The sequence below is a fragment of the Leuciscus leuciscus genome, assembly GCF_965113295.1.
Source record: "Leuciscus leuciscus genome assembly, chromosome: 5".
NCBI lineage: Eukaryota > Metazoa > Chordata > Actinopteri > Cypriniformes > Leuciscidae > Leuciscus > Leuciscus leuciscus.
Genome location: NC_138729.1, coordinates 27,939,203 through 27,953,545, shown reverse-complemented (window position 1 = coordinate 27,953,545; position 14,343 = coordinate 27,939,203). Strand labels below are relative to the sequence as shown.

The following is a 14,343-nucleotide window of genomic DNA, read 5'->3' as shown; positions in this document are numbered from 1 at the left end:
TTGGATGCACATACTTTTAATGTCACCATCAAAAGATATTTTGTAAAACATTTAATTGCCTACTAATTGACTTCTATGATTGAATCTATTTGATAATTATCTAACATGTCACAAAAAGATATGGACACATGCAGGAATAAGCTAATAACATGATTCAAACAAGAGAATTACAATTTATTGTTTAAAGAAATCTAACAGTGAGTGAGCTTGGAAGGAATAATAAAAAAAAGGAGTTACACAAGGAGTTGTAACAGATCAAGTTATTTTAATTCTCAAATAATGCTGTATTGAGACATTACAGACTTGTGAATGCATTCAATCGTTAAGACTTAAAATCATCTGTTCATGAAATCATTCCCTCTCCTAAACAGAAACACTAAAAATGTCTGAAACATCTACTTTTTTTCTGAAACAAAAAATTATAAGCAGTAAATTATAATAATCAACCCATCACAGAGGATCAACTTTGTCAAGACCTCCAAATCCAACCTTTAACCTTTCCTGGCTACTGCTATGAGATTGAACCAAAAGCACACAGTAAAAGAACTACAAATGATGAACTCTTTTTCTTTGGAGTAGTAAATATTTTACAAAAAAATCAGCTAAGGGTTTAATTTGTATTACTAGAGAACGACAAGAGAAATGCCACTTGTTGTTAGAGTAGATAAATACCTCAAACACATCAGTAAAGGCCTTAAAACGAAAACCAGACAGCTCCACGTCTCTCGAAGACCGCTACACACATGACCTGGTCTAGATTTTTATTGGATAGAATAGAGAATGGGCATTTAATGATAAACATTTGTTCAAATCTGTTGCAAACTCTAGGAAGGGGATGGAGTGTAAAATATCATCTGTACAAGTGCACCTAAACCATGGATTCGGTCAAACTCTTACAAGCCTTCAACAGATCAGTTTAATAAACCAGAATAAAACAAACTGATTACATTCAATAACGTCTGCAATAAAGCCAACAACGTGTACCTTCAAAACAACCCCTGACATGTGAGATTTCACATCAATACGAGCTTTTGTACGAGATCAGGCCTGTGGTCAGCTGCTGTAGAATGACTAAAATGTGTTCGTCAGTGGCATTTACAAACATGACCGGAGTCGCATCTGTGGCTCGAGTCCAATGGCGATGTGTGTATGTTTGAACATACTGGTTCTCAATAGCTTTCGACTGGTCTTGTTTTCTCTCTCTCTCTCCCCCCCCCCGCTCTCTTTCCTCTGAGGGAATAATGAACAGCACACACGCGGATATAAACGCAAAAATAGCTCTCCTATTCACACATGCACAGTCGCACACCCACACGCTCGCTTTCATAACACTCGCTGGGAAAAAGAGGGGAGAGAGACGAGTCGAACTGAATGTACAGCTCGACAGGGAGAAGCTTTGTGCTCCAAAAAAAAAAATGCTGTTACATACATAAATGCAATTCTTTATTCATTTCTACTGACAAGGTTACGTTCATTATATTCTTATTTTGTCAATTCACATCTATTTAGGTCAAAAATAAGAATGATTCAGGGGTTATATATACACACATTTCCTCCCGACAGGCCATGGTAATCCAAATATAAACTCTTCCATCTAATTAATAAAGCATATCTCCCCTCTATTTTTTATTTTGTTGTTCATTATATCATAATTCTGCTATAAAAACATAAATTCTGTCATTAGCGTGAATGCTGTTATACACATTTACTTTTAAGCATAAAGGCAAAATCTCAGCAAATTCCAAGAGCTCTTGGGATGCCAGGGACTGTTACATCAAACGCATGCGAGCAGCTCCTCACCATGACAACCCGAACCTTTTGTGAACCTCCGGCATGAAAACCAGAGGCTTTCCCTGTTTGGGAAAATGATATAGCCACTGAAATGGGAGCTACAAGCATCACCATCACGCACTTTGGAACAAAGAGCTCATCGTGTCATGTAACTGTAGGGCGTTTGAACTGCATTATGGTGTTAAAGAAACATCTAAATACTGCGGAGGAACGCACTGCCTTCAAACTGGAGGAATGGACTCTATATGGCATGGCTTTGTGCTAAAACAGAGTGAGAGGAGCCTGTCTTGGTGCTCTGGCTATTGTCAGTTTAAGTGCACTTTGTTGGCACAAGACCTATAACTGCGCACTGGACTTATTCTCTTCCCTGAACTTCAGTTCTTATTGAAACAATCACATGCTCACACACACACACACATGCACCCAATCGATCAAATACACCCAACCCTAATCCAAGGCACTGTTATTTCAGTAAACATGGCAGTTTGATTTACTAAGCAAGAAAATGCTTTAGTTCTATAGCAAGTAAAAGATGAGGGGCGAGAAGAAAATGAAATAAGTCTCAGAGAGAGTGAATCGGTTATAATGGCACAGTAGTGTTCAAGTACAGTTTGATTTCGCACACCTACAGATGATGAAAAATCAAACTATTAGTCTCCGCCTCTCTCTGAAATGCAACTATTTATAATTATTTGTCTGAAGTGTTGCGCCGCAATGTTAAATGATGACTGACTGAATGTGTCATTGGCATTTAGTGCTCGTCTAGACTGTGCGACAGCAGCCAATGAGTCCAGCGAGAGGGGAGGGGAGGGGCAATTAGGTAACCCATGATGATTGTACCGCCACAAACTACTTTACAAATCAGTGCTAAAATCATTTAGTGTTAATAACTACAAAAAAATGTTCAGGAAGGACCAAAGTGCAACAAATATTAGAGTACACAAACTTGTTACAGTGTTACAATGGTATAATACCATCTTTGTCAAATAGGGAATGAGAAATGAAAAGACTAGATTGAGAAGGTGTTCTATTCATGTAAATGTAGATTATCTGCATGGAAATGAGTGAAAAGTTTGAGAATAATCTCTGGTCTAGTATTGCAGAGCTGGAGACAGTAACACCAGGCACAAACCCGTCACTAATCCTTAAACTATTGCTTTATATTGATCCTACTGTATCTTACCAATTCATATTTCCACCGCTCACTCTCACACACACACACACACACACACACACACACACACACACACACACACACACACACACACACTTCGTTTGCACACTGTCAGATAAACAAAAGAATATTCTTGCTCCGATCCACCCAAGTCTTTGTATAAAGCATGACGTTTCTGTTGCTAAAACATGGTGGGGTCCAAATATTAAACAAAAAAGTCTGATCAAATGCACACGTCCCTGATGAACTACAAGCCTGCCTAAAAAAAACTACACTTTCCAGAAGCAATTTTGACAGCACAAACTTGACTCGGTTATGAAATCACTCTCAAGTGTATTATGCAGTCGTGTAGTGATTGTACTCCTAAAAAAAAATCATGTGCCTACTGAATACAAATAAGACTTATCTAAATACGATCATGACTGCTATGTACAATTTACATTGTGACAACCGAACTATACGTTTATGCTGCCAAAAAGTGCTTTTAATCATATCCGGAGTAACTTACTGTATCTTCCTGCCTAAAATCAGAATAACCCAAGAGAAACTCCCTCGTGAAACTTCGAACAAGAACGAGCACACAGCACGTATTGCAATAGAACAGCTATAGAACAGCAGATAATAAAAGTAGGAATAATACCAAATACGTTTACATACGGAGAATATTAAACTGTAGTATATATATGATGATACTTCTCACATAGAAAAAAAAAAGTGCTTTGAAAAGCGAAACCAGAGACTGTTGCTCCATTATGGGTGACTTGGTCTCACCAGCTGACTAGTGGAAAAGTAAAACTCAAGATTCTGCTTTGTAAGCGGCCACCAACATTTCCATCGAACAAACAGTTTGGTGACATAGGCGTCAGATTATTGTTTATACATCAAGAAAGTGAAAACCTTCCCTCGTTCGGAAGGGAAGCCGTCTCAGAATATGTTAAAACTCATATCGTTAAATCAGTTTCTAAACTTCTACTTGTTGAAAGAAAGCATTATATCACTTTTATCTGAAACTCTGAATGCAACCATTAACAAACAACTACTACACTATACAGTGGAAATGGAAAATTACAGATGTTGCAGTACCACCTCACACCACTGGAGTTTCAAGTTGTTTCTGCTGCTCAAAGTAGCTTATAAAGTCTCTCAAACACACACACACCGCTGCTGCGTCACAAGACGCGCAACAATTGAACGATTCTCGTAGTTTACACACATTTCTAGTAGAATAATGTACAATTATCCTTTTTGTCTGGTCCTAAAAACTTCAGAAATATCATCGGAGAGGAACGTTGGCCCCAGTGAGCTGAAAGCGAACCCATAATTAGATGAACACCACATTGAGGTCAGCAGCGCGCTCACGGCAGACACACACACGCCTAGTACAGTTGGCTCAGAGATCACAGGAGAATGGTGAAGGAGTGTCTTCAGGAAGAAGTGAAGTAAATAACTATGTGTGTGTTATGTCTGTAGGAGTGTGTGTATTTACACAGTGTGAGAGTGTATGTGGGTGGTGTTGTGTGTGAGGACTCTTTATCTCTTCAGTGTTTGTATGTGTGCACACAGCAGAATCTATGTTTATGTGGCGGCTCTTTCACCAGTTCATAATGCAGTTTCTGTTGAGGGTCATAAAGTAGACCTGACTGCTGCCGCCAGAACGCACTGACGCAAAAAACACCTGAAAGAAAGAAAGAAAAAACATGATTGCATTATAAAGTGGATGAGTTTTGTGAAAATAATATTTTCTGAGTATTTTTACTGAATTGATATTCAGTTAATAGTAGTAAATAATATTTTAAGTATTACCCTATTTCAAAAATCACAAAAAATTACTTAAAATTATGACACCCTTTAAGTAACAATTTGTTCTCTACAGAAAAAATCTTATCACATTTTATAAATTTTTACAGCAATTGTAGTGTTTATCATAAAACTTGCGGACATCATAGACCATAGAATACATATACTGTAACATATAAACCTCCTGAGGTTTAGTTAAGTATCCACTCTAGTATCTGCATTTATTTTGAAAAAGAGGCCCTATTTTGTACCCCATTTGTGCGAAGTGCAGTGTGTGTGTGTGTGTGTGTGTGTGTGAAAATGTATCACCTTGTCATTTCTTTCACACAGGAACTTAAGCCTCTGAGCTCTCTTGTGCATGAAGACTCCATCCAGGTGTCCCGTCTCAACAGAACGGATCTCAATGGCTTTCTCTCCCCAGCCCATAATCTGATTAGAGCAGATGTGGGCTATATGCGTAACACAAATAAAGAGACATAAGAATATTTTATCATTCACTTCATTAATACGGTCTCTAAGGTTCATCTACAACAAGAAACATATACTGCAACACAATCCTCTGTTGGATAAATTGTGTATTTGAAACAACTTGTGCTTTCATTCAGACAGGCCTTTCCCCATTTTCGCGATTCTGCAGAGAGAAGAATATGTTTGTGTGTGCACACTCACCCACTGATGTGGGCATTTCTCCCCACTGCAGCACTACATCTTTAATGATGCGTCCATATGTGTTGACGTAAACACCCTCATCCTCATAGCACAACAGCATCTCCATCCCATCTGAATTGGGCAGGAATACAATGGCGTGAGGAATCACCTGTGACTGGATCTGACAGATGCGAAGAAAGTAAGAGAGAATGAAAGAGAGGAACAAACATCAAAGGAGACTCATTTCTCTGCAAGTATCCATTAAACTTTCTTCTTTATTTTCCAATTGATCAACAAATCATTCCATGTCATCTTGTGAAAAAGGTGCATCACATGACAGCGTAACTCACATGTACAGGAATGTAGATGTCATAGTTGTTTCCAGAGTCAACATCAATGGCATGGAAGCCAGCACTTGACCCATAGATGACTTTTAACCTCTGACCCTCTTCCACTGTGAGGTCAACCAACAGAGGCCTATGTGGCAGGTCTCCGAACGACTGGGAAGAAAGACACATACGAATGAGTCGAAGGCTGAAATTACAGCACATTACAGAGATTGTGTGGAATGATGAAGTGAATCTTTTACAAAAATTTGCAAAGTTAGTTAATCCAGTGTTTGTCCTGTTTGCTGTAATATTGTAAAGAAATGCTTTACAAAAAAAACTCAAAGTGAACTTGAAACTTGCTACTTGTAAACAAAAACTGCGCTCACTCTCTCTCTCTCTCTCTAAAAAATATACTTGCTACTTTCTATTACTGTTTAAATATAGTATAGTATTTATTATTCCTTGCACTACCAATTACAAGTTTGGGGTTGGTAAAAAAAATAAAAAAATAATTGAAGACATTTCTAGAAGAAAGAAGTCTCTTATGCTCTCCAAGTTGTTTTTTAGTTTTCTATTAGAACATACTTTAAAATGTAATTTATTCCTGGGATGACAAAGCTGAATTTTCAGCATCATTACTCATCATTACTAAAAATCTCTTACTGGCCCCAAAACTACCCTCAATTTAAAAAAACAAAACCTTGTAATGGCCAGTAAACACCATGTAAGTCGAGCACATGATAAATAAACCAATCTGACAATAAGAAAAACTTGTGGTCTACCTTGAAGGCCATGAATTTGTGGTAAGGTTTGGGAGCCCAGGCGTAAACCTCCACCGCATTCTTCATAGCGATAACCAGAAACTTAATCCTTTCATATTTCACTGAAAAAAAAGAAAGAAAAGTTCATAGCAACTTTAATAAATGTAATGAAGTACTTAAATGTGACGTATCTGAGGTGGCTACGGAACTGTAGACACCTCAGTTCAAGCGACAGCGCGGAGCGCGAGTCTTCCACTTTAATCCAAGTTATAGCACACATACAAATTATGCATGAACATCAAAAGATGTTTAAAGATACAGTACAACTTACCGAAATGAATCAATTCCTCAATCAGTGTTTCAACCGTGGATAATCAATAAATCATCTTGTGAACAATGCCACATAATGTTGCATTTACCTCAGTAAAGTTATTCAGTGTGCACAGTTCACTAGTTGGCTATCAAAAACACTACAGAGGAGCTTATTTACTGTTGATATGTATGTTTTAATAAATTTGCCATCAAGACGAGTGTTTATGAATTGCATACAAACATTTCAGTTATTTTCTAAATGATTTCTGAAAATAAATACCAGTTGAATATAATAGCTCTGTTGTTAATATTAACATCTAATACTATAGTAAAGTACCAAATGAGATTGTTCCTTGTATAGTTTACAGCATTAGTTAGGAGAGATTTTTTCCTTAAGAAAATCGAATTATCGGTATCTGCAGATAAGGAGAAATTTAGTATCAGTGCAGTCTATAATTGTACACTTACCAACTTTGTAGTGGACACAGCCCTCCATTTCCCCTACAGTGGTCCAGCCCTGTTTCTTCTCCACCTCTGGGTCATTATGGAGGATTTTATTCCTCAGCCAGGCCAGATAATACACACGCACCTTATTCTTCTTGCCTGAGAGAGATATACTGAACATGAAGATCCTCTAAATGATGTACTTGTATGTATCCATGTGTCCTCCTAACAGAGTGATGAGTAGATGCATGTGTGTATGTGTTTGTGTAAGTGATAAATAAGTCTGTGTGTAACCTGATATAGTGATGAGGAGGTTCAGTCCCTCCAGAACGTCCATCTGCTGAAACCTGCGTGAGTTGATCAGTGGATAAACTTTACCCTGGCCACTTCTATCCAGCAGTTTCAGACCGTTCTCTGTCCCCACCAGCAGATTCACACCTGACAGAACACACACAGTTATAACACACACCCTCATGACCTATAACATGCACAGGCAGTGTTTGCGGAGCTACTCTCAAAAATATAGCCTGTCAAGCTTTGGGCTTCACTGAATTTAAAGTAGTTCAGATGCAGTCAAAACTATTTTGATAAGGCAGTTTGACAGACTCTGAAGGAGTAGCAGCAAAAAAAGAAAAAAGAAAAAAAAAAGATACACTGTTTAAACAGCAGAAAACTTTGTAAAAAAAACAAAACAAAACAAAACTTAAGTATTGAATTCCAGGCACCTAGAAATGTTTGGAGCTAAGAAACATGACCCAATGGCCGTTTCTATACTTTTTGTTCATATTTTATGTAATTTGGCCAGTGGGTGGCACTGCCACCAAACTAGTCTTGCACATTCAGGGAATTAAAGGAGAACTTGGTAACTTTTTTAACTTAATAAAACTGTCTAGAAATCATTTGGATGGTTAAACAACCTGTTCTGGTGATATTGGTGACTTTCCCCGCTCCCCCCAGCGTTCCCAGGCGGAAAACCAACCTTGCAACTTGCGCACTGCCGTCCCGGCAAAGTGAAATTGGAAGTCTCGTGAGAAGCGAGAACTAGAACGAGAACGAGCGCGAAACACAAATTGCTTTACGGCAATTCGACATAAACACACACGCATGTATGATGTATTACCAGATTACTCACCTCGGTAGACATAGTTCCACGCGATACAGTTAGCTTGCTCCGATCAAAACAAACGCACATGAGCAGCGGTAGAGAGGGGGAGGAGGCCGCCGCAAGTGAGTTTTTTACGACTGTGTTGTGAAATATACGCCCCCCCACAGCTGTAGGGGGAGCTCGTGGGGAAAACATGCGACAACAAAAGGGAAAATCAGCGAAGAAGTGACTAGAGTTCGCTAGAGTTACAGAGTTCTCCTTTAAGGCAATGACAACAGAAAGTTCATATCAGTACATCAAAGAGTTACACACACATAGCCTTACAACACATATTGTGACAAATGCTGTAAATAACTCGACTGCCAAGTGACAAGCTGATGAAGCAGGACAAGTTTGGAAAAGATTTGGGCAGAAAATGTCAATGGGCAGAAAGTTGAGTTGAAGGTAGAAATCACTTGTTGCACTGGCATCGCCGCAGAACCAGACGAAATGGTCCTGTTTCTAGGACACTTGCTTCAAACATTTTTAGCTTAAATATGCATGGGTTTGAGGGACATTGAGACACGTTCTCATCAACGTGCCAAATTGCGCAAACTTCACACAAAACACACACCAATGAGCTAAAATTACCCGAAATGACCCAATGGTACTTGAAATCAAGGACATTTTAAAAGGGCTCTCGATGCGCTAACTTGGGCATGTCTGTTTTGTAAGCTAGCTCAAGTTGTTAGCAGCTCTCTCAAAAGCAGATATGCATGTGTTCAGATTGCGAAACTGAATTGTTAAAGTCACCATGAAATCAAAATGGACAATTCTTATCTTTTACGGAATAGTGCAGTATTTATTATAAATAATGAATCCGTGCACATTTTTAAAACGCATGTGCCCTCGTAACCTTTAATAATAAAAAAAATTCTTGTTTACTGGCGCAATGCCTGAACAACCTGTCACTCACATGAGATCACAGCAGTAGCAAACCACAACGGTCCAACCATCCAATTGATTTCCGATGGACAAAATCAAGTCCCGCACTACATTTTTTCTAGTTCGAGAAGCGGTTTCACTTTAGATAAACGTTGCAATAGGGAGGATAAGACTATCACATCCGTTTCATGCCGACCTTAAAAGACAGCTGAGAAACCATAATGAAAAATGTAGTTAGTTAGTATAGCAAACACTGTCAAGCTTTCACACACACACACACACACACACACACACACACACACACACACACAGTTCTCGTTCAGCTCTTACCCCAGAGAGCAGCACAGAGGATTTCAGAGTTGAATCTCTTCTTGTATTTGCGGATTTCAGGAGTATCACTAACTGGACGAGTGTTGGTGGGATTGACATTGACCATGGAGCCTTTCCTTACTTCCAGCTTCAGCTGCTCAAAACGTGAGCCCAGACCTACAACACCCACAAACGACACAAGCAGAGAACCGAGAAGCACAGCAGTGAGTGATTGAGTCATCTGTCAGCAGCAACTTCACAACAATGAAGCAATGATCGTAAATTATGTTCTTAATCAGTTCTTTTGTTTTCCAGTAAAAACACATAAGGATCCTTAAAACAAGATACACATACTTTCAAATAGATTCATTTTTACGTCAAGACACACTTCAAAGACTTTAGATATACAAAGACGGTACACTCATATTACTATGAACGGATAAAATAGGAGTTGAAGTGTTGTGGAGGCAGTCAAATGCAAATATCTGGAGGTGGAAAACAAGTCTTTTTGGCAGCTTGGTATTTTTGCATTGAGGATGAATTTTTCAGTTGTTTTTAATAGTACAGTGACCTCTTATATGTCAAAAGATCAAAGAAAATGTGATTCCTTGTGTCATGACCCCTTTAATGCTATCTGAGCATTAGAAACAACATTAATGGGACAGTTCATGCGAGATTGTAAAAAAATACCTAGCAATTGTCAGTCAATTTAATACCGTACCTCCAACAGAGATGTTATCTCCTGTGCCCCCTGATGGTTGGTACATTCCTAGGTCCACAAAGGTAGTAAAAGAGGACTTTCCAGAGGCCTTTACCAATCCCCTGGACTGATACTGAAATTGATTGCATGATCTTAGTTAATCAATCAACTACACACATGTTGTGCAGTGTATCTGTTTATCACTCAAACAAAGTAAGAAAACATGATACAATTATATATGGTGGAGAGAATGAAGCTTTTAAAAGTTAGGTGGGCAGAGCTCACATCATAGGCAGAGTCTTTCCCAGGGGAAGAGTGGGAGGCCGAGTCTGTGGGAGAGTGGGAGGGCTGAACCACATCAGGCAGGTTGGTGTATCCATTATGACTACGCTTCTCTGGAGTCTGCCAAAAACAAACACACAGAAACAAACACATATTGGCACTGGTATTATTCATGTTCTACTTGATTTCACATAGGAAAAACACAGTCCATCAAAAGCAGTAAACCCTTTTTTTTTTTTTTTACACATGCAAACAAACACTCAAAATATTTTTTTTGAGGCACTACTGATTGAAACTCTCAAACTGTAGGTAGTGAATCACCCCCCAAACATAACCCTCACAGAAAACTTACATTTTTACATTTTATTTAAGAAATGTTTAGTAAGTTTAATTAGCCATTTGAATTAAAGGGACAGCTGGATGTCCTTATAATGTGGGTGTAGAGACCTGAAACCTGAATACATTTAATCCTCAATGTAGGTAAAACCAGTACGTATACACACACACACACACACACACACACACACACACACACACACACACACACACACACACACACACACACACACACACACACACACACACACACACACACACACACACACACACACACACACACACACACACACACACACATCCTACCCTTTGTACAAGCATGGTTTGGTCTCCATATCCTCCAGCACGTTCTTCGTCTCCTCCTTCACCTTCCTCCTCCTCATGGACCACCATAGTGTTTACAGAGTCAGAATCTGCATCACGTGGGCTGATACACACATTAAAAGAAAACGAAAAAACTAATCATCCAGACATTTTTTTTTAACAGACTTTGAACCTAACATAGAGAAAAAAAAAAAGAAAAAAAAATCACACAATCGTTGTCTCCTACCGGTCAGTAGGGCTTTCCTCTTCTGCTCCCTCTCCACTCTCACTCTCTTCACTGCTTTCACTGCTTTCTGAGGAAGAGGAGTAGTCATTAGCCTTCACCGGGGGCCGCGGCTGCTCCTCTGCCCGCTCTTTAGAGTAGAGCCCATGGTCCTGACACATTCACATGAAGAAGAAATCAACAGGCAAGTGAGCAACATTCATCACATCTCACATCTAGAGTCACCATTACAATAACATTGGATCTCCCCAGATTAAGTCAGACCATAAGATTTTGATCATGCATTCTGGCTTTAAAAAGCTATCTGGAAAGTGGGTGTGGTAATGGGATCTTTGGTGGGGAAGGTGAATGTGGTTATACAAAGGCTGTGAACGTGGGACTGTCCTTCTACAGACGCAATGGTTGTGGACTGGTGTTCAGTTGAAAACAACAGGACAGAGATTTCTGGGGGGAAAAAACGTGAGATGCTACGCAATGTTCTGAGATGCATGTGTAAATAGCGCATCCTCTGTGAACGGCTCTTAAAGGAATAGTTCACCCAGAAATGTATATTCTGTCATCAATTTCTTTCTTCAGTGGAACACCAAAAAATACATTTTAATAATGTTCACATATGTCACGATCAAATAATGAAAGCCAATAGGTTAAAAAACAACACCTCAATGAATGATAGTATGGGGGAATTTTTTATTTATCTTTTATTTTGTATTCCACAGAAGTCAGTCAGACAGGTTTGGACTGACATGAGGGCCAGTAAAGAATGCCATGTTTTTAGTGAAATATCCCTTTAAGAATGGATCCCTGCAAAAATGGATTGCTGTAGACACTTTTTGTCTATTTAATGCTTTTCTCGTCTGCCTTTACTCATCTGAACTCATCTTCATTGGTATGCCTTTGTCAGAAAACATACAGTACTGTTCAAAAGTTTGATGTTGGTAAGATGTTGTAAAAATAAGTCCCTTTTGCTCACCAAGGCTGCATTTATATGATAAATTTTTTTTTTTTTTAACACATTATAAAAGTAATTTATTCCTGTGATTGTAAAGCTGAATTTTCAGCATCGTTACTCCAGTCTTCAGTGTCGCTTGTTCCTTCAGAAATCATTTTATATGCTGATTTGCTGCATTTCTTCTAATCAGTGTTGAAAACAGTTAACTACTTATACATTTGTGGAAACCCTGATTCGTTTTTTTTCTCAGGATTTTTAAATGAATAAAAAGTTCAACAGAACAGCATTTATTTGAAATGGGAATCTTTTGTAACATACAGGTCTTTACTGTCACTTTGATCAATTTAATGCATCCTTGCTGAACAATAGCATTAACATATAAAAAAAAAAAAAAAAAATGACCCCAAACTTTTGAATGGTATTGCATATGGTAAGTGATTATTGATTCACTATTAATTCATCTGCATATCCAAACTGTAATTAATTCGATTGACAGACTTAATATTTTAAATCTTATGTAATTTATGCTGCGATTCACCAGAATTAGATTTTTATTATTCATTATTTTCAAAATGTAATGAAAAAACAACATTCATTTGACAATTAGCATCATTACGAGAAAATGCAAGCATGCAAGAACACACACCGATACAGACTCATGCTGATACACGGATACGGGCACTGACCTCTCCTATCGCTCTCTTATAGCTCTGAGGGCAGGAAGAGGGAGGAAAAGAGATTTATGTGAGGAGAGAGGGATGAGAAGGATAAAGGAGCAGAGGAAATGTAAGGAACAGAGGTTAGTGTTTAGAGGAGGGCCGAGTGTGTTCATTCTATACAAGACACAGGCGAACGATTTGGGACTCTATGTGCATGAGTGAGTGTATTTTAACATGCGACTCTTTTGTTGTGTGTGTGTGTGTGTGTGTGTGTGTGTGTGTGTGTGTGTGTGTGTGTGTGTGTGTGTGTGTGTGTGTGTGTGTGTGTGTGTGTGTCTGTATCTCACCGCTGGCCTGCTGGGCCTTGATGAGGTTCGGGATTCTCCTGGTTTGTGTCGGCCGTCATGAGAGAGGGTGGGGGAGGAATCCATCTTGGACGAGCCTGAAATGAACCCGCAACATTATAAACTTTATAATTCCTGCAGATAAACCCTGTTTTCCAACTGCAAATGTCCCCAGATGTTCCCAGATGGATTGGAATGATTAAACATTATTTTCTATTATCTAACATTCATACAAACCTTTTTTTAACACTTATTAAGCAGTGCCACCTGGATTTCATGTGAAAGTACAATTATCTGAAAATATTTTTGCTTTTCTGCAGGACAGGTGAACATGTATTGATTAATTTGTTTGGGATTTTTATAAGCTAATCTTGCTTTTCTCCCTCACAGGATTTTTTGCGGTCAAATTGTGGAAATAGGACAAATTGCAAGCTAACGCAAAGATTGCAGAGTGTGCTTGATTTTGCACTAAATTCTGCAAGTTGGCAAAACACGACACACACAACACTCACTGAGTATGCGGTGTCTCTCTAGAGAGCCGGTCTGTGGCAGGTTGGCCATGATGCTCATGCTGTCTCCTCTCTCCCAGCGCTCATTGCGACTCAGATCGGGATTACTGACACGGAATAAACACACGGTGCAGGAGTCAGTGCAGTCATATGATTTGTGTCACTTCAGTTGAATGTGTGTGTATGTTACCTTGCTCGGACTGGGTGTCTGATACCGGAGGAGAGATTTGTGTTCAGTGCAGTGGCTATAGAGGCTGTTCTCTGAGGAATCTAAGGGAGAGAGAAGGACAAGGGATTATGGGAAAATTATACATTAAACTACAATGATATTAATAATCACCTATTACATTGTGTATTTGCACAAGCTGATTTGCACAAACCTGAGCTTTACAAAAACTGTATGAGAGAGAGAAAGAAAACAAA

The 14,343-nt window shown here is 38.8% G+C and overlaps 1 protein-coding gene across 4 annotated transcripts in view; it reads right to left on the bottom strand.

Moving 5' to 3' along the window:
• Positions 1-245: 245 nt before the first annotated feature.
• Positions 246-14,343, bottom strand: part of mink1 (misshapen-like kinase 1) — a 39,285-nt gene continuing 25,187 nt past the window's right edge. For 3 of the 4 annotated variants that reach the window (XM_082169120.1, XM_082169122.1, XM_082169123.1), the window contains 16 exons: positions 14,111-14,190; positions 13,924-14,027; positions 13,415-13,509; positions 13,095-13,118; positions 11,463-11,611; positions 11,219-11,339; positions 10,580-10,696; positions 10,316-10,427; positions 9,616-9,771; positions 7,551-7,694; positions 7,281-7,415; positions 6,522-6,622; positions 5,761-5,910; positions 5,432-5,591; positions 5,072-5,211; positions 246-4,640 (listed from right to left, as the gene is read on the bottom strand). In XM_082169120.1, coding sequence (XP_082025246.1) covers positions 4,557-4,640; positions 5,072-5,211; positions 5,432-5,591; positions 5,761-5,910; positions 6,522-6,622; positions 7,281-7,415; positions 7,551-7,694; positions 9,616-9,771; positions 10,316-10,427; positions 10,580-10,696; positions 11,219-11,339; positions 11,463-11,611; positions 13,095-13,118; positions 13,415-13,509; positions 13,924-14,027; positions 14,111-14,190 — 1,872 coding nt within the window. In that variant the 3' untranslated portion in view covers positions 246-4,556. The remainder of the gene's footprint in view (positions 4,641-5,071; positions 5,212-5,431; positions 5,592-5,760; positions 5,911-6,521; positions 6,623-7,280; positions 7,416-7,550; positions 7,695-9,615; positions 9,772-10,315; positions 10,428-10,579; positions 10,697-11,218; positions 11,340-11,462; positions 11,612-13,094; positions 13,119-13,414; positions 13,510-13,923; positions 14,028-14,110; positions 14,191-14,343) is intronic. The other variant, XM_082169121.1, reaches the window with a different exon arrangement.